This window comes from Lepidochelys kempii, chromosome 1, assembly GCF_965140285.1.
Source record: "Lepidochelys kempii isolate rLepKem1 chromosome 1, rLepKem1.hap1, whole genome shotgun sequence".
Taxonomy (NCBI): domain Eukaryota; kingdom Metazoa; phylum Chordata; order Testudines; family Cheloniidae; genus Lepidochelys; species Lepidochelys kempii.
In genome coordinates this window covers 101,178,584-101,204,005 of record NC_136380.1, presented here as the reverse complement: position 1 = coordinate 101,204,005, position 25,422 = coordinate 101,178,584, and the positions used below count along the sequence as shown (strand labels likewise).

At 40.1% G+C, this 25,422-nt stretch overlaps 1 protein-coding gene across 15 annotated transcripts in view; it reads right to left on the bottom strand.

Moving 5' to 3' along the window:
* Positions 1-25,422, bottom strand: part of PCCA (propionyl-CoA carboxylase subunit alpha) — a 420,693-nt gene that overhangs the window by 189,312 nt on the left and 205,959 nt on the right. For all 15 annotated transcript variants that reach the window (XR_012159457.1, XM_073348756.2, XM_073348763.2 and 12 more), the window contains 4 exons: positions 23,271-23,414; positions 21,672-21,746; positions 16,955-17,023; positions 16,066-16,141 (listed from right to left, as the gene is read on the bottom strand). Coding sequence is in view for 14 of the 15 variants with exons in the window: in XM_073348756.2 (XP_073204857.1) it covers positions 16,066-16,141; positions 16,955-17,023; positions 21,672-21,746; positions 23,271-23,414 (364 nt within the window). In the remaining variant the exon portion in view is untranslated. The remainder of the gene's footprint in view (positions 1-16,065; positions 16,142-16,954; positions 17,024-21,671; positions 21,747-23,270; positions 23,415-25,422) is intronic.

Below are 25,422 nucleotides of genomic sequence, written 5' to 3'. Positions count from 1 at the left end.
AATAGCACTGTAAACTGACTGACGCCTCAAAGGTAATACTGTTACAAATATTATAAAAGTGATTTTTTTTCAACCTTCCTCCTCCCTAAGAAACTGATATTTCAGGTATTGTACATTGCAGTTCACTGTTGAAAATATGCAAAATTTCAATGAAAGCAAATAAAATTTGCTTTAAAAAGTAAACAAGCAGTTTACACTGAAGTTAAAACAATATGTAGATGCAAATGAAGGAAGCCTATTTTAAAGGGACAAAAAATAGATCACCTCCAATTTCACCATTTTACTTTACTTGTGGAGTACAGATGATGTGCTCAGATCTGCTCAAGGCAGAGAGGAAGAGGGACTTTCCTCTAAAGAGATTATAATCTAAGAACTCCACTAAGACTCCTAAAGAGGCTGGGGTAAGAGGTACCATGCTACATCAATGGTAGAGAGACACATTATGGCCAAGATGTTCAGCTTAGGCTCCTAAATCCATATTTAAGCACCTGAGTTAGTGGGCAGATTTTCAAAAATGCTCAGACCTCAGAAGTGCCCACTGAAGTCAATGGAAGCTTCTGCAGGTTCAGCACTTTTAAACCAACCAGGCCACTTATTTAAGAGTCTAACTTTAGTTACCTTGTTTTGTAAATCCTGGCCTATGCCTGTGTGAAGTATAATCCATCCAAGGGCACTGGGAGAAGGAACTGGAAGAATAATGACACCTGCTATGCCACTAAAGAACTCTGGCATGCATTCTCCTCTGTGCAGCCACGATGGCACCAGCAGACACACAGAGTGTGAAAGGACCATGGGAACACTCTTTCCATGCCCAAACTTAATCATTCTTGGGACTGAAACTCTGCCAGCAGTACTAGCTAGTAGTACACCCTTCGCAGACGACAGATTGCTGTTTCCTGTACCCCTTAGAAGAAAATCTGTTCAGAGCCAGGCCTAGTTTAACCCTAAATAAAGAGACAACAAAGACATATTGTGGGTTGAGGAGCTATTCATCACAAAGTGGAGCATGGTTGTAGATAGGAGTAAGTGGGGGCAAGTTTGGGAAACAGAGTGGATCAAATGCTTACCAGATTCCAGTGAAGACACAACCTGCCTTCTTCTCTGCACAGCTAGTTACAGGGAGTGTCTTACTCCATGTACTATGCAGGCACTGAGCACAAGTCAGCATTCAATAATGTTCCTAACAATAATAATCCAGTACATATGTTCTATATACATTGAGGAAGCAGGAGACATTTCAAGGCGGATCAAGAGCTACTGCTTAGATGTATAAGGAGCGAAGCCATGAAACTATCTGAAAGCATAACTTGAAAACGGCCTGCACAGTAATTATGCAGCTTGGATGTTTGGAATAAAATTTAATGCTGAGGTGCTCAAAGTGACCCTAAGGAATCTAGAAGCCCAATTCCCAAATCTCAGCCTAACTATGTAAAGTAAGGAATTACTCACCTTGTGCAGTAACAATGGTTCTTTGAGATGTGCCCTCTTATGAGTATGCCAGTGTAGGTGTGCTTGGTTCCTGAGCTGCTGATTGGAGAATTTTACTAGCAGTGTCCATTAGGCCTGCACATATGCCATCTCTCCTCATGTCGTGCCATGAGGCTAGCCAGCGTGCATGGGCTAACTCTCCTCAGTTCCTTCTCCACCAGAGTCATTGACAAGAACTCCAAAGTAGAGGGGAGGAGGGCGGGTTGTGGAGCACTCATAGGGACACATCTCGAAGAAACATCATTACTGAACCAGGTGAGTAACAACTTCTTTGAGTAGCCACTACAGGTGACTCCTGAGCAGTACCCCTTCTGAAGCATCAGGACTTCAGAGGTGGGTCTGTTACAAAAGACAGCACCCTGGAGCTGAAGATGGCATCGGAGGCAGACTACCCACTGATCACATAGTGTTCTGTGAAAGCGTGGGCTGACAACCACATCGCTGCTCTACGGATCTTTGAGATAGGGACATCCTTAAGGAAGACAACGGATGAGGAGATTGACCTTGTGGAGTGTGTACAAATGGCATCTGGAGTGGCCACTTTACAAACTTGGTAACTATGTCTGATACAAATTGAGATTCACTTGGAAAGTCTTTGGGCTGATACTGCTGAGCCCTTGGATCTTTCCACCATAGAGAGGAAAAGCCTAGGGGACTTCCTGAAGGCCTTTTTCCTGTCCAGGTAGACGGCCAGGGCTCTCCTGACACCCAGAGTATGCAATATAGCCTCCCTGTTGTCTTGGTGAAGCTTGGAAGGCAAATTAACTGATTCAAGTGAAAGTGAGAGGTTACCTTAGGGATGAATTTTGGGTGTGGTCCGAGTGTCACCTTGTCTGGAAAAATATAGTATAGGGAAGACATGCCATCAGAGCTGCACTCTCTCCTATTCTGTTGGCTGAGGTAATGGCTACCAGGAAGGCCATTTTCATGGATAGGTACATTAGGAACAGGTGGCCATGGGTTCAAAGGGGGGGGGGGTCTAGTCAGTCTTTTCAGTACAAGATTCAACATGGGAGTAGGATGTAGAGGTTGTGGGAAGAGTTTTACTATACTCTTGAGGAAACTTTTTGTAGTTGGGTGTGACAGCACTGAGTACCCCTCTACAGGTTGGTGAAAGGCTGTAATACCCATTAGGTAAACCCTGAGAGAGCTTAGAGATAGTCCAGCCCATTTATGGGTTAAAGCATAGTCTAGGATATGTGGAAGAGTCAAGGATGCTGGGGAGATTTGTTGAGACGTACACCAAATCTGAAACCTGGGCCATTTCTACAGGTAAGTGCGTCATGTTGAGTTCTTTCTACTATGTAATAGAACCTCTTATACCTCTCTTGAACAGGAGCCTTCTAGGTGTTGGAACCAAACAGGAGGCATGCCTTGAGGCAGAGAATCCCTAGGTTGGGATATAGGGTATGTCCTTTGTTCTATGAGAGCAGGTGCAGAACGGCTGTGAGAGAGATCAGCAGACACGTCGCAAGCTGTGACAGATAAGGATACCAGGTCTGTCCTCAGCCAAGTAGGAATAATCAGAATGACACAAGCTCCATCCCTTTTTATTTTCAGTGGGACCTTTGACAGTAGGGTAAAGGAGAGCATCGCTTAATGAGTGTTGTCCCATCCTTGCTCTGGAACCATAGTATGGACACTTCTTGTTCAGGTAAGTGGTGAACAGATCTGTAGACTGTGTCCCCCATCAACTGAATAGGTTGTGAAATATGGACAGGTGTCTCTTCCACTCATGGTCATGTGGGTATTTGCTACTGAGACTGTCTGCTATTGAGCTGTGTACCTGGGAGATATGCCGCAGACAGTATAACATTGTGGGAGATGCATCAATTCCATAATCTCATCGCTTCTGCACATAGGGAAGGTGATCTGGCTCCCCCTGCTGATTGGCGTAGTACATACTGGCAAAGTTGTCTATCAGAATCTGTGTGTGTGATCCTCTGATGAGCAGGAGGAAATGGGCACAGGCATTCCTGACACCTTTTAGCTCAAAAAGACTGATGTAGGGGATCTCCCCACAGGCAACCATTTGCCTTTTGTCATGAGGCCGTTATGTGCATGTCTCACCCTATGAGTGATGCGTCAGTGGTGAGGAGTAATGACGGTGATATTTGCAAGAAGAGGTCCCTTTGCAAACATTGGCTGGGTCCTTCCACCCTTTTAAGGAGTTTTTGATCCTAATGGGTAGTGACAGCAGTTTATCCAACCTGTTCTTGTTCATTTTTTAAACCGAGCCAAACCACATTTGGAGGCATTGCATCTGGAGTCTGGCATGAGGTATCACTACCATGCCCACTGCCGTATATCCCAAGAGTTGGATGTGAAGCCTCGTTGGTATTTCTGGGCTGCTTTGAATGGTGTGTATGAGTGTGACTAAGGATAGAAATTTGTGTTGAGGTAAGAGGGCTTTGGCCTATAATGCACTGAGGTCGACCCCTATGAATTCTAGGCATTGGACTGGAGTGAGGGTTGACTTCTGGGTGTTCATCTGTAGACCCAGTTCTGTAAATAAATGTATTGTCGTATCAGTGACTTGGTGAGACTCCCAGAGAGATTGGGCTCTGAGAAGGCAATCATCCAAGTATAGGTAAATCATTATCCTTTGAGAGTGTAAATGAGCAGCAACCACTGAGAGCACCTTGGACAATACCCTCTGGGTTGATTAGAGCCCTAAGGGAAACACTCTGCATTAGTAGTGGTCGTGAATCTGAGAAATCGTCTGAGAATCAGTAGGACCAAGATGTGAAAATAGGTGTCCTACAAGTCAAGAGCCAAAAACCAGTCTCCCTGTTCCAATGCTGGAACAATCGTCAATAACGTGACCATCTTGAATTTTTGAGCCTTGACAAACCTGTTGAGAGCACTGAGATCTAGCATGAGTCTCCAACCTCCCTTCTTTTGGGTATTGGGAAATACCTTTGCCTCATAGATGTTGAAGTACTGGTTATATAGCTCCTAACTAGAGGTTCTACCTCGTGTCATAGCAAACTCTCGTGAGAAGAGTCCCTGAAGAGGGATTGGGAATAGTGTTGTGCAGGGGATAGGGAGGTAAACTGAATCGAGTTCCTACTTCAGATTATCTATAGGACCCATCGATCCGATGTTATGCATTCCCAGGCACTGTGGAACACTGCTAATTGGTGACCAAATCGGTGTGGAATGATGGTCGGTGTGTCAGTTGGGGAGTGATCTAACGGCACCTCAAAACCTGCCCATCAGAAGTGGTGTTTAGATGTAGAGGTTTAGGATGAAGACTGGGAGCCAGATTATTTTCATTTAGGGCATTTTCCCTTTCTTTCTTTGCTGCTCGTAGTGGCACTGAGGTTGGTACTGAGATGCGTGTGGTCTATCCTGTAATTGGGGATGAAATAATCTCTTTTGTCCTGGCGTATAGATACCCAGTGACTGGAGGGTTGCCATGGAATACTTCAGGGTGTGAAGGGAAGTGCCAGTCTTCTTGGAGAAGAGCTTCGTGCCCTAAAAGGGAAGGTCCTCAACAGTGGACTACACCTCTGTCGGGAATCCTGACAAATGAGGCCATAACGCTCGTCGCATCGCCACATCCATGAAGATTACGTAGCCACCATGTCGGCCACATTGAGGGCAGATTGCAGCAATGTCTTTGCCACTAATTGGCCCTCCTGGATAATGGCCTTGAATGAGTCATGATTCTGGCATCTTTTCAATAAAGTCATTCAGCTTTAAGTAGTTTATGTAACATATTTCGCCATGAGGGCCTGGTAGCGGGCAATACAAAATGGTAGACTGGCTGAGGAGTACACTTTTCTCGCAAACAGATCCAGGTGCTTCCAATCCCTGTCAGAGCGAGAAGCCGTGAGAGTTGAGAACATCCACCATGATGGAGTTTGGTGCTAGGTGGGAGAACAGGAATTCAGATTCCTTAGCAGGGACATAGTATTTTTTGTCTGCCTGCTTGCAGGTCGGGGCCACTGATGCTGGAATTTGCCAGACAGTCTTTGCCAGGTCTAAAGTGGCCTCATTAATCCTCATGATCGTTGAGAAGGCCAATGAATGGAGGATATCAAGAGCTGATTGTGGGTACTCCTCACTTCCACCAATTGAATCTGGAAAGTGTCTGCCACCCTCTTTGCCAGTTCCTGAAAGAGACAAAAGTCATCCACCAAAGATGGTGTAGAAGGCATGATGGCTTCGTCTGGAGGAGGCGGATATAGTCCTCAGTATCACTTCCTCCTTGGTACCAGTTTCCTGTTCCTCTAAGTCTTGAGGCAGTTCCAAAAAGCCCTGGATGGTGCAGCCAAGAGAGTGTGCCTCGAGGGTTCTTGAGTGAGACTCAGAGATCAAGACGCATGTTGATGGTGCGTCACCCAAGGGTCCCAATATGACTACTGGGAGGTGGTGTCAAAGCCCAGTGGTGGTGCCCAGGGGTGGACATATCAGGATGGTTGTGGTGGGGCCATCTGTGGGTATATCCTTGGGCGCTAGTTGGTAGTGAGCACCATATGGAGTTTGGGAGAAGTACTGCAACACCACCTCCTCAGGCTCACTGCTTGAACACTCGCTAGATAGCGGAGGGGCATGGCATGACAGAGTAGAGGCTCAGTGCAGAGGTCTTGATACCAAGAGGAGGGGATGCTGCTATTTCCAGCATGTGGAGGGCTCTTGAATGGCAGAGTTCTGCCTATACTGATTGTCTCACCATCCATGGCAGTGCCAGTGGGGATGGGGATCTTGCCCACACCGGTTACTCTTGTGCCAGTTGAGCCACGGCCAGCAGTATGATGCAGGCTCGCGTACTGGAAGAGTCTTTTTAGCAGAGTGCTTACTCCAGTCCTTCGGTGCCAATGACTTGACACTTATGCCCATCGGGCCTGTGGCCGTCAGCAGTACCAGTTACTGTCAGTTTCCATGAGCCTGGGTGTTGACTGAGATGGCCTCAGTGGCAGTGGTGCCAAAGATACCAAGCAAGATGGTGACTGCTTGCTGCTATCTCACTGGAGGGTGGGGCGGGGGGGTTCCCTCTCTCTTCTTAAAAGGTTTGTGAGAGGGGTCTTCAGCTGTTTCTTTGACCTTCAGCCCTTACATGTAGAAGTCTGTGGGGGAAGACTCCTATCTACAGATGACTGGGGTCAGAGAGCTGCCTCCATGAAGATAATCTTCTGGAGGAGCTCTCTGTCTTTGTGGGATCTAGGCCAGAGCTGTTGGCAAAGACCACACTTCTGTTGTATGTGGCCTTCCCCAAGGCAGCAAATGCACTGACTGTGCTTATTCGTGATCGAGATAGCTTCTTTACAAGTGAGGAAATTCTTGAAGCCCAGTGAACCAGACATACCCCATTTGGGGAAAGGTTCCCTGCTGGGGGAGAAAAGGCAGGAAGAAAACCAACTTTTTTAAAAAAAAAAAAGGATAAAATAAAGTAACGGGGAAAACTACAGCTAGAACTAGAATTAGGAGACTGACTAGCTATCCTTCTTCGGCTATCCCTCAATGCCAGGATGTCTGCCAAGGGGGTTCATTGGTGGGTTTTCAAATGGCTGAGAAACCCAATTCTTGCCCTGGAGATTTTCCCACTGAAGTAATAGGTGTAATTTTGGAGAAGACATAGTTGTTGGCTGGACTGTTGTGCCCCCTCTTTCCTCTTTTGTCGCTTCTCTGTCTCATGAACGCATCTGTTCTCCTTGGTGTATGGTGCCTTGGTGTATGGTGTGGCGCCACTGTGTTCTGTTCCGTGCCAAGTCCTCCCAGTTTGTTGGATTGATGCCTCCCTTTTTAAGGTGTAGTTTCAGTACGTCTTTGAAGCACTTCAGCTGCCCTCCGTGAGCCCTGCTTCCCTGACTTAACTGAGAGAAGAGTACTTGCTTCGGTAGGTAAGTGTCAGGCATACGTACATAGCGGCCAGCTCAGTGGAGTTGATGTTTCATGACCTGCACGTCTATACTGCTGATGTTGGCAGCAGAGAGCATGCTGATGTTAGTGCATCAGTCTTCCCAGCTGATCCTGAGAATCCTCCTGATGCAGCACTGTTGGATGCGCTTGAGATGTCGTCTATACGTTACCCAGGTCTCGCACCCATAGAGAAGGGTGGGGATGACACTGCCTTAAGCACCAAGATCTTGGTTTACGTTTGCAGATCCCAATCATTGAAGACTCGTTTCAGTAGTCTTCCAAAGGATGTGCTGACACAGCAGATCCTGTATTCAAATTCTGTGTCAATGCTGGCTGTTTGAGAGAGGTAGCTGCCAAGGTATGGAAAATGGTCCATATTTTCCAGAGGTCCTCTGCTGATGGTGATTTGTGGAGTCTGAAGAGTAGTTTATGCAGGTGAGGGCTGGTAGAGTGAATCGGTTTTCCTAGTGTTGAGATGGGCCCAGACAGCATCCCAGCTAAGGTTTTTACAGCTGGTAGAACAATGCTCCAGCACAAACTTTGCCAACTTCTCGACACAATCTGAACCTGCAAAGAAATTCCACCTGACTTTAAGAATGCCAACGTTGTTATAATATTCAAGAAAGGGGACAAATCTTTGTGCAGGAACCACAGAGGTATTGCCCTCCTCTCCACTGCAGGGAAGATCCTCGTTCAGATCCTACTAAACCGCCTTCTCCCCCTTGACGAGGAACTCCTCCCCGAATTACAGTGTGACTACCTGGGGTTAAAGATGACTAGCCAGGGACGGTTAAGAAGGAACTGAAGAGGGTTAGCCCGTGTGTGCTGTGTTCCAATGGACACTGTTACTGAAGTTCTCTGATTAGCAGCACAGGGATGCAAGCACACCTGCAGTGGAGCACCCATAGGGACACTACTGGAAGTTGATTTTTCCTAGCAAGCAAGCTAATTTTACTAAACATCTTTTAAGTAAATTTAGTGCTTATGAAAGATGCTGGATTGGCAGCACTGGCAAACGAAGTCTTCTTTTCTTTTAATGATCAGATAGGAGTACTTGTGGCACCTTAGAGACTAATCAATTTATTTGAGCATGAGCTTTCGTGAGCTACAGCTCACTTCATCGGATGCCTACCTTGGAAACTGCAGAAGACATTATACACACACAGAGACCATGAAACAATACCTCCTCCCACCCCACTGTCCTGTATGACTCAAATGAATTTTACCTGAAGATGTTTACCTAAAACACCATATAAAACTAAAAATTTCCCCCTTGTGCTGTGCAGTTTATTACATAAAGAGAAACAGACAATTTGTATAAAGCACAAAATATTAATATAAAATTATGTATAGATCCAAGCAGGTTTTGTTCTTTTTTTAAAAGGAGTAGTGCAAAGTACAGCATTTGGTGGAACTTCACTGTTCTGAAAATTCATATATATAAAAATATATAAAATCAAGTATACAATGCATGAATTTCAAAATGAGGTGTTAATTATCCTGAGCCTTCTACTACTTGTGGCTGCCTTTTAGATGGGAGGTGACAAAGTAGTTTTCATTCTGATGCAATACTGGTTTAATAAATTAAAACAAAAAACTTAGCATTAACATTTTAAATTAAAAATGTGTACACTATGTTAGAACAAAAAACAAGATATTTTATTTTTAATATTGGGATGTAAATGCCAAAGTGTTAACAAGATGGAACTTCATATTTCTTCTTTGCCATTTTTGTTTAAAACATTAACATACACAAGTTCAAGTAAAGGGCCAACAGAGCTAGAAACTGAAGTTCTGTATGTGTCAATATAGTTCAGATGATTACAGTATAAACAAGCTTTTTGAAATTATCCCATTAGACATCACCCTCTCTAGAGATGAGAGACAGTTTGGTATCCATGAATACTCAGTCTTAAATAAATGCAAGGCAAAGATTTTCGGCTGTGCAAAACTGTGTTGCTTTTCAAACAGAAACTAGTATCTCCCAAAGAATACGGTGAGTCCTGTAAACTCATTAAATTTTAGGACCTCACCCTAAGCTAAAACTGGTGCCCTATGGATTAATATTTGGGCTTATTGTTATATTACTTTCCTATTCACTTTTATTTTTCTCTCTTTCATCATACTACCTTTTTCTCACAGGTAAAATCTTTTTAATCTTGGCAAGATTATAAACAAGAATAAACATCAAATATAAATATTTAAATACCAAAAAGAATACTCATGAAAGATTAAGACCGCAAAATTAAGAAAACAAGGCAGGAATTCCCAAATTTAAGGAGCTAGGTTCTATGTGAGAGAAATGTGTGCCAGCCCAACATGAATTGAAAAACAAAAAGGAATGCTACAAAAATTGGAACCATGGATAAATTGCTATGGAAGAGTACAAAGGAATAGCACAAGCACGTATGGACAAAATCAGAAAGACTAAGGCAGAAACCTAGCATGGGACATAAAAGGCAATCAGAAGAGGTTCTTTAAATACATTAGGACCTAAAGAATAATGAAGGAAAGTATAGGTCCTCTACTTAGTGAGGAAGGAGAGCTAATAATTTATGACATCAAAAAGACTAAGGTGTTCAATGCTTATTTTGCTTCAGTCTTCACTAAAAAGGCTAATGGCAATCAGCTACTCAAAACAACTAATACTAACAAGAGGGAAGGAATACAAGCCAAAATAGAGAAAGAACTGGTTAAAGAAAATTTAGGAAAAGTTATATGTATTCAAGTTGGAAGGGCCTGACAAAATTCATGCTATGATGCTTGAGGAACTAGCTGAAGCAATTTCAGAACTGTTCAAAACTATCTTTGAGAACTACTAGAGGATGGGTGACATACGAGAAGAGAACAACGAGGAGTCCTTGTGACACCTTAGAGACTAACAAATTTATTTGTGCACAAGCTTTCATGGGCTAAAACCCACTCCATTCTGAAAACTGACCATTTATTCCTTCCCTTTGTTTCCTATCTTTTAACTATGTCCATGAGAGGATCTTCCCTCTTATCCCACAACAGCTTACTTTCCTTAAGAGCCTTTGGTGAGGGACTTTTTCAAAGGCTTTCTGAAAATCTAAGTACACTATATCCACTAGATCCCCTTGTCCACATTCTTGTTGACCCCTCAAAGAATTCTAGTAGATTGGTGATGCATGATTTCCCTTTATAAAAACCATGTTGATGCTTCCCCAACAAATTATGTTCATCTATGTGTCTGATAATTCTGTTCTTTCCTATAGTTTCAACCAATCTGTCAGGTCTGAAATTAGGCTTATTGGCCTGTAATTGTCAGGATCACCTCTAGAGTCTTGTTTAAAAATTGGCATCACCTTAGCTATTCCCCAGCCATCTGGTACAGAAGCTGATTTAAATGATTTAAATTTACATACCACAGTCTAGGTCTGTAATTTCACATTTGAGTTCCTTCAAAACTCTTGGGTGAATACCATCTGGTCCTGGTGATTTATTACTATTTAATTTTAATCAATTTGTTCCAAAACCTCCTCTCTAATGACACCTTAATTTGGGACAGTTCCTCAGATTGGTCACCTAAAAAGAATGGCTCAGTTCTGGGAATCTCCCTCACATCCTCAGCAGAGAGAACCAATGCAAAGAATTTATTTAGTTTCTACACAATGGCCTTATCTTCCTTGAGTGCTCCTTTAGCATCTCGATTGTCCAGTGGCCCACAGGTTATTTAGGAGGCTTTCTGCTTCTCATGTACTTTAAAAAAAAAATTGCTGTTACTTTTTGAGTCTTTGGCTAGCTGTTGTTCAAATTATTTTTTGGCCTTCCTAATTATATGTTTACATTTCACTTGCCAGAGAGTTTATGCTTCTTTCTATTTTCCTCCATAGGATTTAACTTACACTTTTTAAAGGATGCTTTTTTGCTTCTAAACTGCTTCTTTTACTTTGTTGTTTAGCCACACTGGCACTTTTTTGTTCTTCTTACTATGTTTTTTAATTTGAGGTATACATTTAAATTGAGCCTCTATTATGGTGTCTTTAAAAAGTTTCCATGCATCTTGCAGGGATTTCACTTTTGGTGCTGTACCTTTTAATTTCTGTTTAACTAAATTCCTCATTTTTGTATAGTCCCCCTTTATGAAATTAAATGCTACTGTGGTGGGCTAATTGGGTTAGTCCCTCCCCCCACAAGGATATTAGATTTTATTATGTTAGGGTCACTATTACCAAGCAGTTCAGCTATATTCACCTCTTGGACCAGATCCTATACTCCACTTAGGACTAAATCAAGAATGGACTCTCCTCTTGCGGGTTCTAAGATTAGCTGCTCCAAGATGCAGCCATTTAAGGTGTCAAGAAACTTTATCTCTGCATCCCATCCTGATGTGACATGTAGAAGTCGTTAGCATTTTTCCTTACATACTGTGGATAAATAAAACTGACTTTTTCCCCTTAATTCTGCTTTTGTCATGTCTTTTTCTTATGGGAACTGAGTAAATGTGTAAAGAAGGTAGAGGTCAGAAACACAAACTCTAAACTTGAGCTCAAACTTTTATCTAAAATGCCTGCTACTAGGTAGTTAGGTCTGGTCATGTTTCATTTAGTGAACTTTACATGTAGGTTACAAATTCATGGACAGTCACCACCGAAGTGGTCTGGCACTTTCATTGGTTTATTACAGACTGTTTGGGTGTGATCATTTCCATGACATCAGACGGAAATTTTAATTTCCTGGTTTTTGCTGGGTTATAGACACACATGTAGGTTAAAAAAAATAAGTATGTGTCTATTAAACATTTGCAACATTATTGAAAGGAATTTGGGTAGACCTGCAAACCAGGATTTTCAGCAGCTGATGCATACCACTTTATATTATATCTTTTATTTCTGCCTACTGGTTTCATTTCAGATTGGGGGGTGGGGGGGTGAGAAAACCTGGATTTGTGCTGGAAATGGCCCAACTTGATTATCATACACATTGTAAGAAGAATGATCACTTTAGATAAGCTATTACCAGCAGGAGAGTGGGGTGGGAGGAGGTATTGTTTCATGGTCTCTGTGTATATAATGTCTTCTGCAGTTTCCACAGTATGCATCCGATGAAGTGAGCTGTAGCTCACGAAAGCTCATGCTCAAATAAATTGGTTAGTCTCTAAGGTGCCACAAGTACTCCTTTTCTTTTTGCACTAGCTATGTAAACAATAAGTACTGAATGCAAAAATATCTGCTGATTTTCATTTAAACCCTAAATTTAATGTACATCACCATGACATCACGCTGTGCTATGCTGGTTCATGCTAAAAACTGACTCACATGAGCATTACGTTACGTGATGTATTATAAATGACAGGATATAAATATTAATATGAAGTATATTGTTCATAGCACCCAAAAACCCAAGTACCAGATTTTTTGTTTTGTTTTATTTTTAAAACATTTTGCGGAACACAGTATGAGATAATTAACAGATGATGTGCTGCTGGGGGCCAAATACCAGTCCCATGTGAAGTCAGTGAGAGTTTTTCCTACTGATAGCATTTGGGCCAAGATTTATCTTAAAAAGGCTTGTCTATACAGTGATGATGATGATGGGCGATCACTCGTCACCGAGTCTGATCATCTTCCATGAGAGTTATGGTCCTCAGGTGGCTAATAAGGCCAATCCTTGAACCACAAGTTCTATTACAACGAGGGCAGATGTTTTCAGGCTCAGCAGGAGGCAGTTGACCATGACTGGGAGCCAGTCTCTCCTTCCTCCTGCGCCTCTTGTCCTTTTCAGCTTGTCGGCAAGCAAGTTCAAAATGCAGGGGACCATCACGCAGGACTTCACTCCATTTTAAGTGATCCTGGGCAAGTGTCTCCCAAGCTTCAATGTCAATATTACACTTTTTTAGGTTGTCCTTCAGCAAGTCCTTATAATGCTTCCGTAGACCACCCATTTTTATGGTACCCTTCTTTCAGCTGAGGGAAAAGGACCTGTTTTGGGAGGCGACAGTCTGGCATCTGGACAACGTGACCAGTCCAGCAGAATTGCTGACGGATGATCATTGCCTCGATACTGGTCGTCTTTGCCTCTTCCAGAACACTAATATTGCTGTGCCTGTCTTCCCATTTGATCTTCAGAATCTTATGAAGGCAGTGTTGATGGTGCCTCTCAAGGACTTTCAAGTGGTGTCTATAGGTTGTCCAAGTTTCGGACCCATACAACAGCGCTAGGAGAATAACGTCTTGATAAACAAGAAGCTTGGTGTCCGTTTGAACGTCATGATCTTCAAAAACCCTGTGCCATAAACAAGAAAAAGCTACACTGTCACACCGCAGACGATGTTGAATTTCTGCATCAATATCTGCCTTGGATGAAAGATGACTTCCAAGGTAGAGGAAGTGATCGACATTCTCCAGTGCCAATCCATTGATTTTGATAGATGGGGCATGTAATACCTCATTTGGAGAGGGCTGATAGAGCATTTTAGTCTTCTTGATATTAAAGAGTGAAACCAAGACATGCGTAAGCATCAGCAAATACATTCAAGATCTTTCTCAGAATGGGTAAAGATGGTGTTGTCATCAGCATACTGAAGTTCCACAACAGATGTTGTGGAAATCTTACTCTTGGCTTTCAGCCTGCTAAGCCTGAACAGCTTTCCATCCATTCTGTAAATGATTTCAACGTCAACTGTAAACTTCCCAGCAATTAGGTAAAGAATGACGGCAATAAAAACCACAAACATGGTTGGAGCGATGATAGAGCCCTGTTTGACTCCTGTTTTTACTTTGAAAGGTTCACTCTGGGAACCTGTGCTGCTCAGAACACAAACCTTTGCCTCATAGATGTTGAGGTATTGGTTCTATGGCTCCTAACTTAAGGAGCCGATCTATTTCTCGTCACAGTAAACTCTCGTGAGAAGCGTCCCAGAAGAGGAACAGGGAAGGTATTGTGGACAGGGGAGGGATGTAAAGCAGACAGAATATCCTTTGTGAACAATTTCCAAAACCCATTGGTCTGATGTTATGCATTCCCAGGTGCTGCAGATCATGGCAAGACAGTAGCCAAATGGGATAGGAGACACTGGTCAGCTGTAGCGTTTGAGAGATGTCTGTCGACACCTCAATCAACACATCACAATTGGTCTTCGGAGGTGGAGGTTTGCAACATGGAAGGCTGTGGACCTGATGATTTACACCTGGGGAACCCAGATTTCTCTCTCTGAGGCTCATAAAAGTGCTGAGTCAGGTATTGAGAGATGCGTGATTTGTGTTCGGGCTGCAGACTAAATTTCTCTTTTGTCCAGATGTGTTCATCACTAATGAGCAGAGAGTGGCCCTGGAATCTTCAAGGGTGTGAAGAGAGGCATCCATCTTCTCTGCAAAGTGCTTAGTGCCTTCAAAGGGAAGGTCTTTGACAGTTGACTGCACCTCTTTAGGGAAGCCCGAAAGGTGTAACCACAATACATGTCACATAACCATCACCGTGGAAACGGACCGAGCTGTTGTGTCCGCTGCATAGAGGGCAGACTGTAGCACTGTTTTGGCTACTAGCTGTCCTTCCAGGATGATAGCTTTGAACTGGTCGTGCTGTGACTCTGGAAGCTAATCGATAAAGCTGTTAAGTTCCAAATAACTGACAGTCATATTTTGTCGTTAAGGCTCGATAATTCGCTATTCAAAACTGTAGCATGGCCAAGGAATAGGCATTCCTCCCAAAGAGGTCCAAGCACTTCCAATCCCTATCACAGGGGTGGATTTCTTTTGGTACCGACAGCCCCAAGAGTTTACCACGTCGATGACTATGGAGTTGGGGGAGGGTGGGAGAAAAGAAATTCTGTCTCCATAGGCAGAATGTAATTTTTTTTTTATTGGCCCACTTACAGGAAGGCATCACCGATGTCCACAGGGACACTACTCGAAGAACTAAAAAGGACATAGTGCATGTTAACTCCTTTTCTCAGTCACACTCCCAAAGAGGTAACCTAAGCCTTCATCCTGATGTCTCTCCGCACATAGCCCTTCTCTCTCTCTCTCTCTCTCTCTCTCTCTGTGCGTGCGGGCCTTCAGGGGTTGGAGAGTGGAACAAAATTTCCTCCAAGACAGTATTTCTCCCTGTATTCTCCTTTGAACTGAGAGGAGAAACAAAGACTTTCTCCAGAGCTTACAGGGGAAAAGAGTCAAGATCCATTATGGCAGACTCATCCATGTTCCATAAAGAGCTTAAGAAAAACACCTGATCCTCACAGATAGGTCTGGGAAGAGAGCTGAAAGAGATGTTTATCATCATCATCATCTCGGGTTCTAAATATTGTCCAAATTTGTAAGGTATGGTGGCATTCCCCCAGTGCTAACACCACCCTTTAGAATGAAAAAACTCAACACATAGGTTTGTGGTACTATAAGAACTCAGTAGCTATACTAAAGTACTATGAATTATTACAATATACTTGCCTTTGAATTTCACAGGGTAATAAATGCAGGATCTACCATGAGTTTGCAAGAGCTCTTATCAGTTTCTGAAAGTAATTTAATTAAATTATTTAACTAATTACTCAACTAAAAATGCTGCAGGAAAAAATGAAGTCTCTTTAGATTTGATGTATCTTCTCAGCTTAATTAACACAAGCTTTTCCTGGTTTAATTTGCACTTAATAAGCAGGAACTTTACTCAATTTGCTAATTACTACATTTTCAAGCTGTTTTCTTGAAATAGATGCCAGCCTACCACACTAGGAACCCAAATTTCTGTAGTTACCTCGAATTACATAATTGTCCAAAGCTTCTTCCATTCTTTGCAATGCTTCAGCTCTATCAGAGCCATATGTAATTAGCTAAAAACAAAGGTATTTAAGTTAGCTCTAAAAATTCAGTTTTAATGTCTGAAATATAATAATTTTCTTTAAATAAACTTCACAGATTGTATGTTTAGATATTCCATTTACAGAAATCATTTTGCACATATTACTGTCTGTCTACTGGAGCACTTCCCCAAAACAAGAGAGGTGACTCTCAACTCTCTGGCATCTAGATACCGAAGATCAGGTTCTTTTCTTTATATGAGTTAAGCATGTCTATATCTGACTCTGTATTCTTCTTGGAGTGACACAAAAAAATTGATTAAAGGTCAGGAACTCTGACTGAATTTCCATATTTCTTTAGATTTTCTTTTCTTGGAAGTTTAATTCTTGGCTTTTTACAACATTAACTATAATGTCCTTGTAGCAATTTTACCCTTAAATAATTGAAAAGTACACTCAAACTTTAACTGCTATTTAACAACATTTTTTTGTCAGGGACTACAGCCCTATAATTTCTCGGAAAAATCAAACAAAGTTAGATTGACATGGGATAAGTATGAGACTGCAGGCCATTGTTTAAAATACTTTTAGGAATCAGAAAACATAACAAGAACAATAAAAAACAAGTAAAAGAGTGAATTAATTTCTGAGAGATCTGAGAAATTTGTAAATTTTCTTCCATATTAAACTTCCTTTCCAATACAGCCTCTCCTCTCTCATGTTTCCTTTATGCATATCACATCCAGCAGCTTTGAAATATTGGTTCATTACTAAAAAATCTCTTCTTTTCAAAATTTTATATCTAAAACTAGTATTTTATATATTAGAACGTTAAAAAAAACTCACTTTTGAGATCATGGGATCATAATAAATGTTAATATCACTTCCTTCTTGTATGCCACTGTCAACACGTACCTTCAAAATATAAAAAAAAAAAGCAAATGTAATTTCACAGTGGAACAAAAACCAAGTTTTGACCTCATAGAGGACATACATCTCAAACTTTTAACCTTGCCAAGTTTCATGAGAAGGTAAAATATTCTTTTTCACCAAGGGCTAGAAAATCCCCTCCCACTTCCACCTTATGGGAAAAATACCTACGAATTACTCTCTCTCCTTTAAAAAAAAACATGAATGCAGACTTGCACTGTTAGTCAAAATCACTTTTTTCTTGTAAAATCCAGAGCAAACAGATATGGATTTTGATCACTATCAATTTATAGTGGTTTATACAACTCTAAATCTGAACTCTCAATGCAACCAATGCTGACTTAATTACCGTAATAAAATACACTTATAATTATTCCTCCAACTGACACCTGGCATGAAAGATGCCCCTTGTAATCACATCCTTTCTGAGTATGTATGTAATCACATCCCTTGTGTCCCACTATAGCCCTTCTGAGGGCTCCAGTGGGGACACAACTAAGACTCATTCAGCAGGAACTTTGGAGCTCTGCTTATCAGCTCTATAGGAATACTAGTGTTGGTGCTTTCATGTCTGTAACACTTTCCTTTTCTGTCTCACCCTCTCGACTGTAAAACATTTTTTTTTTCTGTTGCTGCTGTTCCCCTGGGTGTTTAATGTTTACACAGCTTTTTCCATGGCTTTGCTTTGTAAGGACACAGCCCCAATTAAAGCTCTGATTCCGCAATTTTCATAGGAAAAAAAATAGCACAAGTTCAAAAATTTCTTTTGAAGAAACTGATTGCTGTTAACCAGCCAACAAGTCAGTTAGTATATTGCTGATTCTTGTTTTCATCTCTCAGTTTGATTTCATCAGTGTGGCATTGAGGTTAGCCATATAAAACTTTTAAAATGAGCAATTTCTGGGAAATAAATATTTATTAAATTGTTGCTGTTGAACTTTGGAATCTAAAGTACTTTAGTGTTTTTTTAATCAAAGTAATTCAAGACTGACAAATGCATCCCAGGGATCTTAAGGACAGAGGAATCCAATTGAAGTTGCTGAAACACCAGGGCTTTGATATTTTACATTGTAAAGGGGGTGGCAAGTGGGAAACTCACTTAAATTTCCACCTGTGGGAAGGTTCTTTCTAATAAACAGCAGCTCATCTGATTGCAGCAAGGCAAAAAAAGGTCAACACAACGGCTGTTAGGCCTTTAATATTTTAATTTAGGCAATTACCAAGGGACCATATGTAGAACCTCTTGTCTAAAGAATCCACATGAGAACAGGATGACGACTTTATTATCCAAATGACCTAAAAGATATCCCAGTAGCTTTATTCTCTTTCTTCAATGATAACTACAGCCTAACATGGGTTTAATGATCATTTTCTTTTTAAAAACGTTTATTGTTTATTAATACACACGCAATATATTTGTATATGCAGTTCAACAGCACCTTCATTATAAGAAATCAAGACGCTTAATAAACAATTAGTTAGTCCTGCATCAGAACTGTGAGGTAAATGGCATTATTATCCCCATTTTACAGATGATGAGGCATAGCAAGGTCACAAAGAAAACATGTAGCAGGAAATTCAGATTTCCCGATTCCCATTCTTATAACTATTAAGCCATCCTTCCTCTCTGTACAGGTACATACATACATGAATGAATACATTCACACACAGAGATAGGAAAGAACTATTAAGATATCTAGTCCATACCACTGCCAGTCAAGTCTGTTCCCTATAGGCAGCATATTGCTTCTTGTACACAATACATACACATATATGTAGCATACCTGTGTACATATTCTAATAATATATTGCATTTATATAGCACTTTTAATTTCCAAAGCAACAAACAAATGTAAAGTAATTAATCCTTACAACACCCTTGTGAGGTATACAAATATTATTATCCCAATTTTACAACGAGAAAACATATAAAGAAGGGCCAAATTCAGACGTGAAATAAGCAGATGCAACTGTTCCTGAAGTAAATGGGAGTAGGCACTATTTATGACAGTGCTGATTTTGGCCAAAAGAAGCTCAGTGAGTTAGTAGGACTTCCAGCATGAAGTCCTACTAACTTATGCACCCAGAGTTCCACCCATACACAGTTCATTGCAATACTGGGGTCTAAGAGACAGACGGACCTACTCCACCCTCCCTAGGCTTCAAAGTCCAAGCTCCAGCCCCAACTTCAACGTGCTGTCTTCACAGCTATTTTGAGAGCTCTAGCATAAGCCCCATTAGCCCAACTCTGCTGACCTGAGCTGGGAGGCTCACTCCCACACACTATGTCAACATCAGCACCATTAAAGAATGGATTGTTGATCACATTTGCAAAGAATGGCTTTGGAGCTATTCAAATCTTAATGCCAACTGCAGCGCAGGCAGTTTGTTATAATGTGCAAAAGTAGTAAGTTTCTATTGTCACACTCTTGAGGATACTTATTTCTTTGTAGTTACCTCATTTTAAGCTTTTTTAAAAAACTGAATACTCACTAGCCCTAAAAAAAAAAAAAAAAAAAATCACACTCTGAACTAGCAGCTGGTACATTTTAAAATTATTATAATCTCAAACCCAGTATAGAATTCTTAGGAAATTCGTTTCCCCAATGCCCCGTCTTCCTAACTTTCCTAGTCCCCATTCTACTTCCCGTATCCACCCACCCATCCACATATCCCTACCTCCTTTAATTTGAAAAGCAACCAAACTAATTTAAAATCACATTTGTAAGATGCCACTTCTGAGACCTTCTATGCCAAATTTTAGCTCAGAGCAAATTTTTACAAACCATTTATTACCTTTTGAAAACAGAAATTTATAAAAGAAATGGTGAAGCACCAATAGCTTCAATATAATATTCAAATTCTTCAGTCAAATCAATTTTATTCTTAATTATGTGACATCCTCAGAAGACAAATTAATCTCCAGTATTGCATATTTTCTGCTACTAAAGAAGAACAGACCAAAAATACGGTTTGCTAAATAAAAATAGAACAGCTATTTTTAATAAGATAAGAGTAAACAGAAAGAAAACAGCCCAGCTACTCTGTATGAGATCCTCAAACCATTTCTCTGAAGCCTCCAGCATAATTAAAATTTCTTTCTTCAGTACCATGGTGGGCCACGTGAAGCTATCAGCCATCTCCCACCCTTCATTTTCAATTCACCTCTCCCCCTAAGCACAACTCCCAGCCCGCCCTATCTACCTGACAAGTGACAGCCCAATCTGATTAAATGCTTGCAAGGGAGGGGACTTGTGGGCCTCCATGACAGGCCAAAAGTGATCACCATGGAGATACATAATTACAGCTGTCAACGCGTCTACTGTCCTGCTGGCATCAATTTGATTGCTCCCAGCAATAATGATAGACAAAGCTTGGTGTGCACTCTCTTGCACCCAATCACTTTATCTGTTCCGTGGTCCATTTAGCTGACATGCAACATTCACACAAGCAAACAACAGCAGTAAGCAGAACATTTAAGGCATTTTAATTGTTTTTTCTTTCTATGGATGGCTCACAAGCGCAAATGTTATTACATAAAACTCCTGCTGCAACATTAATTGAAGAAAGATTTGGTGGGACAAAGACTGTAGGGGGTATAGTTTGTCCATTATCACTTGTACTTTCAACAGGTCTCACGTCTGGAAAATTGCAAATTGCAAAAACTTGCAAGGGCAAAATGTTTGACATCCTGTTAGCTATTACAACATGGTAAAACTGTCTAACAACCACTAGAGTAATCATTATAAATTCTTATTAAATACACTCTTTGTTTCATTAAAAAAATGTTTAGATACATCCCACGATACTTGTTTTCTTATCTTCTATTTAACGTCACATAATGCCTGTTAAATCTTTACAATTTTTTCTTCTGCTTTCAGGCTTTGAACACAGCATGAAGCCTTAAAGCCCAGAAAGGGTCAGGTCCCTTTAGAAAGCATATGGGCAAAAACAATTTAAGAAGTGAAATAAATCATATATCCAATAACATCTCCAAATTTAGGATTCCTCCTGTAATCTTTCACTATTTTCCATGCAAGTAATCACACTGAATAATCAGATTCACAGATGGTATAGTCTTGTCCTTCCACCAGCTGACATGGTGGATTTATTACTTATTACTTTGATTATACAAAAAGGAGATGTCTTGTTCTTTTATTGCAGCAAAAAACGGTTTGTTAAGCAGCCACTCTGCATAGTTAGACTATGTACTGAAATGTTTAATAATCACTTTTCTTCAATTGTAACGAATGGCATTTGCTTTTTAAAGGCTGCGAATTTGAGTAGCAGTCCAGCTTCAATTTGGAGTGTTCAGTCCTTTGCAGTTAAAGAGTTAATTCAACATCTGATTATGCTATTTGCTCTACAGCATATTTATATTTGAGGCTTGTTTGAAAGGATTCAACTGACACATAAAATACAAAACAGAACAACTTCATAGCTTTATAGTCACATTTGGTTAGCACTGTATTTTTTTAATCTTATCTTAAATTAGCACAAACAACAGTATTAACGCCCCACAACCACCTTTAATAAATGATAGAAACTAAGGGCCTGATTGTCAGAGGGACTAAGCACCTATGAAGATCTGAGGTTCTCAGCACCTATGAAAATCAGAGCCTAGATCACTTACATTGGACACATGTAGTGGTTCTTGGTACTGAGACAATCTACCAATAGATGGCAGACCAAAAGATTTGTAGGGATCCTGAAAGGAAGGTAAAACATGAGAAAGCATTAATTTAGAGACATTACATACAGGAAACAAGGTTAAGTAGTTGCAAAAATAAACAGCTTCTACCACTTCTATTTTGATTAACATTCTGTTTCCAGAATTACTCATTGTGGAGACATTTTCCCTTTCTCCACTGAAGAATTGGAACATTTATTAAAACCTCATCTTTCTGAAATGCAATTATTAAAGCAGAAAAGAGTATTTCTTCCTAGTGAAGTCTTTATAGTATCAACTCCTCAGCCATCTTCAAGCTTTGATATTTGGGGGTGTGGGGGAGTGATGACATAAAAAGTTTTTCAAAGGCAAAATGGGTAGTTAGGAGCTCAACTCCCTTTGACTTTCTATGTGAATTGGGTCCTCTGTGCCTTTAAAAATCTCCCACATAATACTACTTACAAACTTATCAGTACAGCAAATTCTGTGGTGAACAGAACAACACACACATGGTGAAACAGGATTCTGTTGTTCAAACTCCTTTAATACTCATAGACGGTTGAGCAAAAATTCTGAATACCAACTACGTTAGTAAAGCCATACTAATACTCAATGCACACTTTGCATCATTCAAATCGCAAATACATCTATTCTTCATCCAAATAGTCATATACATCCTGTAACGAGCAGAACAAGCAACAAACTGCTGTTGTGTCATGAAAAAGAAAGAAAGAAGAACGAGAGAAATTAAGATGTCTTGGGCAATAAAAGCAGCAATAGTCAAATGGGAAAACACATACCAAGATGCAGATTTTTTTTTTTGTAAAGACACTATTGCCTAAAGCATTAACATTCTTAAAACAAAATGAAGGCAGCTGAATATCATTCATTCAATGGACAAGTCTAAATTTCCAAATGTTAAAAACAATGCTAACATGTTAACTTACAATACCAGTCTTACTCATACTTAAAAAGAGAATATTTTTAATTCAGATTTTTTTTTTTTTTTTGCTATTACTATGAGGAGTCATAATGTAACTGTGCACTTATGGTTTTGAAATTCACTTTCCAAGTTGGTCATATAAAGCAAATGCAGTTACAGAGGAACAAACATCCTTCCTGAACTATTAGCAAATGCCTCAGTACCATTAAAAGTTTGGCAGCTTACAAAATTTTACTCAAATATTTAAGCCAAAAGGTTTAAGAAAAACGTGGAGGTGAGCAAACCTGAAGTACTAGTTAATAGTTCAGAAGAAAATGGAATACAGCCGAATCATCATACTAAATTAGGCTGAAAATATGCCGTAAACTTCCTTTGAAATGATTATTGGCTACTTGCAGGAGATATATTTTTAGAAGAACCTATGTGGCAATAATTTTGGTTTCAGGCTATTCTTTTGAATTACAACACAAAAATCCACATAAAACTTTCTTTAATCAGTTGTGTTACATACAGTAAACTACAAATCTCAAATTATAAACCTTGACTTCACCTTGGTGCCTATCTACACCTGGGTATTACTGCTCCACATACAGCCTCCCACCCCTTACCACTTATTTTACCTCAGCATAAACTCGACATTCAACTGCCCAGCCGTTGATGGGAATATCAGCTTGTTTGTGCCTGAGAGGGTAACCCTTAGCAACACGGATCATTTCTTGGACTAGGTCCAGGCCAGTAATGCATTCTGTGATGGGATGTTCAACCTGCAAGGTCAAGAACTGACAGTCAGTAGGTAACAAAAACAACAAAAAAAACCCATCATAAACAAATACAGATAAACAAAGATATCACCAGCCAAAAATGGGACAAGGGTTAATTTCCAACTCTGGACTTTCTTCACCAAACCAAACTAGAGAGACAAGCAAAAATAAAACAAAAAATCACAACAGTAACCATCTTCTTTTGTAAAAATCTAAACAAAACAAATAAGCAATTTGTAAATACAATAACTAATCACAAGGAGTAAAAGCAAAACTAGAAAAAAAATATGAAAGTATGTTTTATTTTTTATTTTTTTTACAACAATGGTATTTGGTGCAGATGTGTTAGTTTCTTGTTTGTTTGGAAGTATAAAGAAGGAGGACTCATTTTTAACCGAGCAATGTAATGTATTTTAACTGAAATCCTCAAAGTAGCTCATAATCAACCCATTCTGCTACACTTAACATGGCATGTACAGGAGCAGCTTACGATTTTCCATAGAGCTAGTCTACCCTAAATCTCACCCATTCGCCTGCTTTCACTAACCTGTCCTGACAAGCAACCAGATTAGCGTAATCTTACATCAGCGCAGTGTAGCAGAAATGAGCAGATGGATCCTTCAGTTTTTTTCCCTCCAGACTTATCTGTGTAGTGCTTAGCAGGCACAATAGCTGGGCTGGACCAGCCGAGTCACTCTGCTCTCTCAGCAAATTGCTGCTAACGGCTTTGGATGATGCTGTCATGGGAATACCCATCGTTCACACTAAAGCAGAGTCGGACTGGGTGCATGTGCAAATTTACATACACACGTGGTTTTTTATGTGGTTGTAAACTGAAAATGTTTATTAATTTACAGCAATCTCAAACGATTTTGGAGAAGTTGTGAAATGAAAGCACCCAAAGAAGATGGGTTATGGTCCTACTATGTAGACACAATCAGAGACACATACTATATTAGCATGTGATACACACAATGAGAGCATTACAACTTCCCAAGTAAAAAATATGACAGAACTGCCATTTTTATTATAAAATGTTTTTGTTCTAAGGGTCAAATATCTTAAGAAAATGCACTTCACAATGATTTCTCTATCATGAGATGTCATATTATATACATTTTATGACACAGGAAAAGGTCAATGAACAAACCAGTTGTCTTCCTTACTTCAAGTACACTAATTGAAGGAAAACAGTTAGTCATTATAATAATCTTGTGCTTTATCAGAGCAAGAAGATGCACTGGTCTTTCAAAAAAAAAATGGCTTTGTAAAAATAAACAGATGGCACCCATAATTAGCCCTGTGTGTGTTGTGAGTGTTTTTATAGTTTCAACAACATTTTAAGACATTTTGACATAATTTTAATGACAAATCATCACTGAAATAAGCACCTATTCTTTGAAGCATAAACATGGTATTGAAAATGGAGATCTGATTATGCAGTTTAAGAACATACCTTTGGGATTCAATCTTGATTTTACCTAGCACATGATACTCTCCAGTATGTCACACTTAATAACCCTATTTGAAGTATCTGGGAAACAATTCAGCAGCCACCTTGCAGTGTTACACTTTGCAGCACTTAATTTTTTATTAAAATGAAGTTTTAATAGAAAGTTACTTTATATATCAATTATTTGGTCAAGAGAACTTGTTCTCACAGTTAGGATTTTAATTAAAAAATTACCTTTAACTTTAGAACACTTTCAGAATTTTAATACTGGGGGAAAAAATGTAACATTTCTCTAAAGAAGACATTTTTATTATTTAGCCTCATCATTTTTCTTGGATTACACTTGGCATTCCAGGCACAATAGCGTCATTGTGGTTGTCAGCTTAATTGTTGATGATCAAAATAGGATGGAATGTTTCTGGAAAGAGAAATATTTTTGTTGTTTGTTTCTTAAGACTCACAAACATTTATTTAATCTGCTCTACAATAAGGCTCTTTGACTTAGTCAATATTATCTTGTTGCTTCAAAATACTCCCTTTGTATTTGAAGAAAATGGT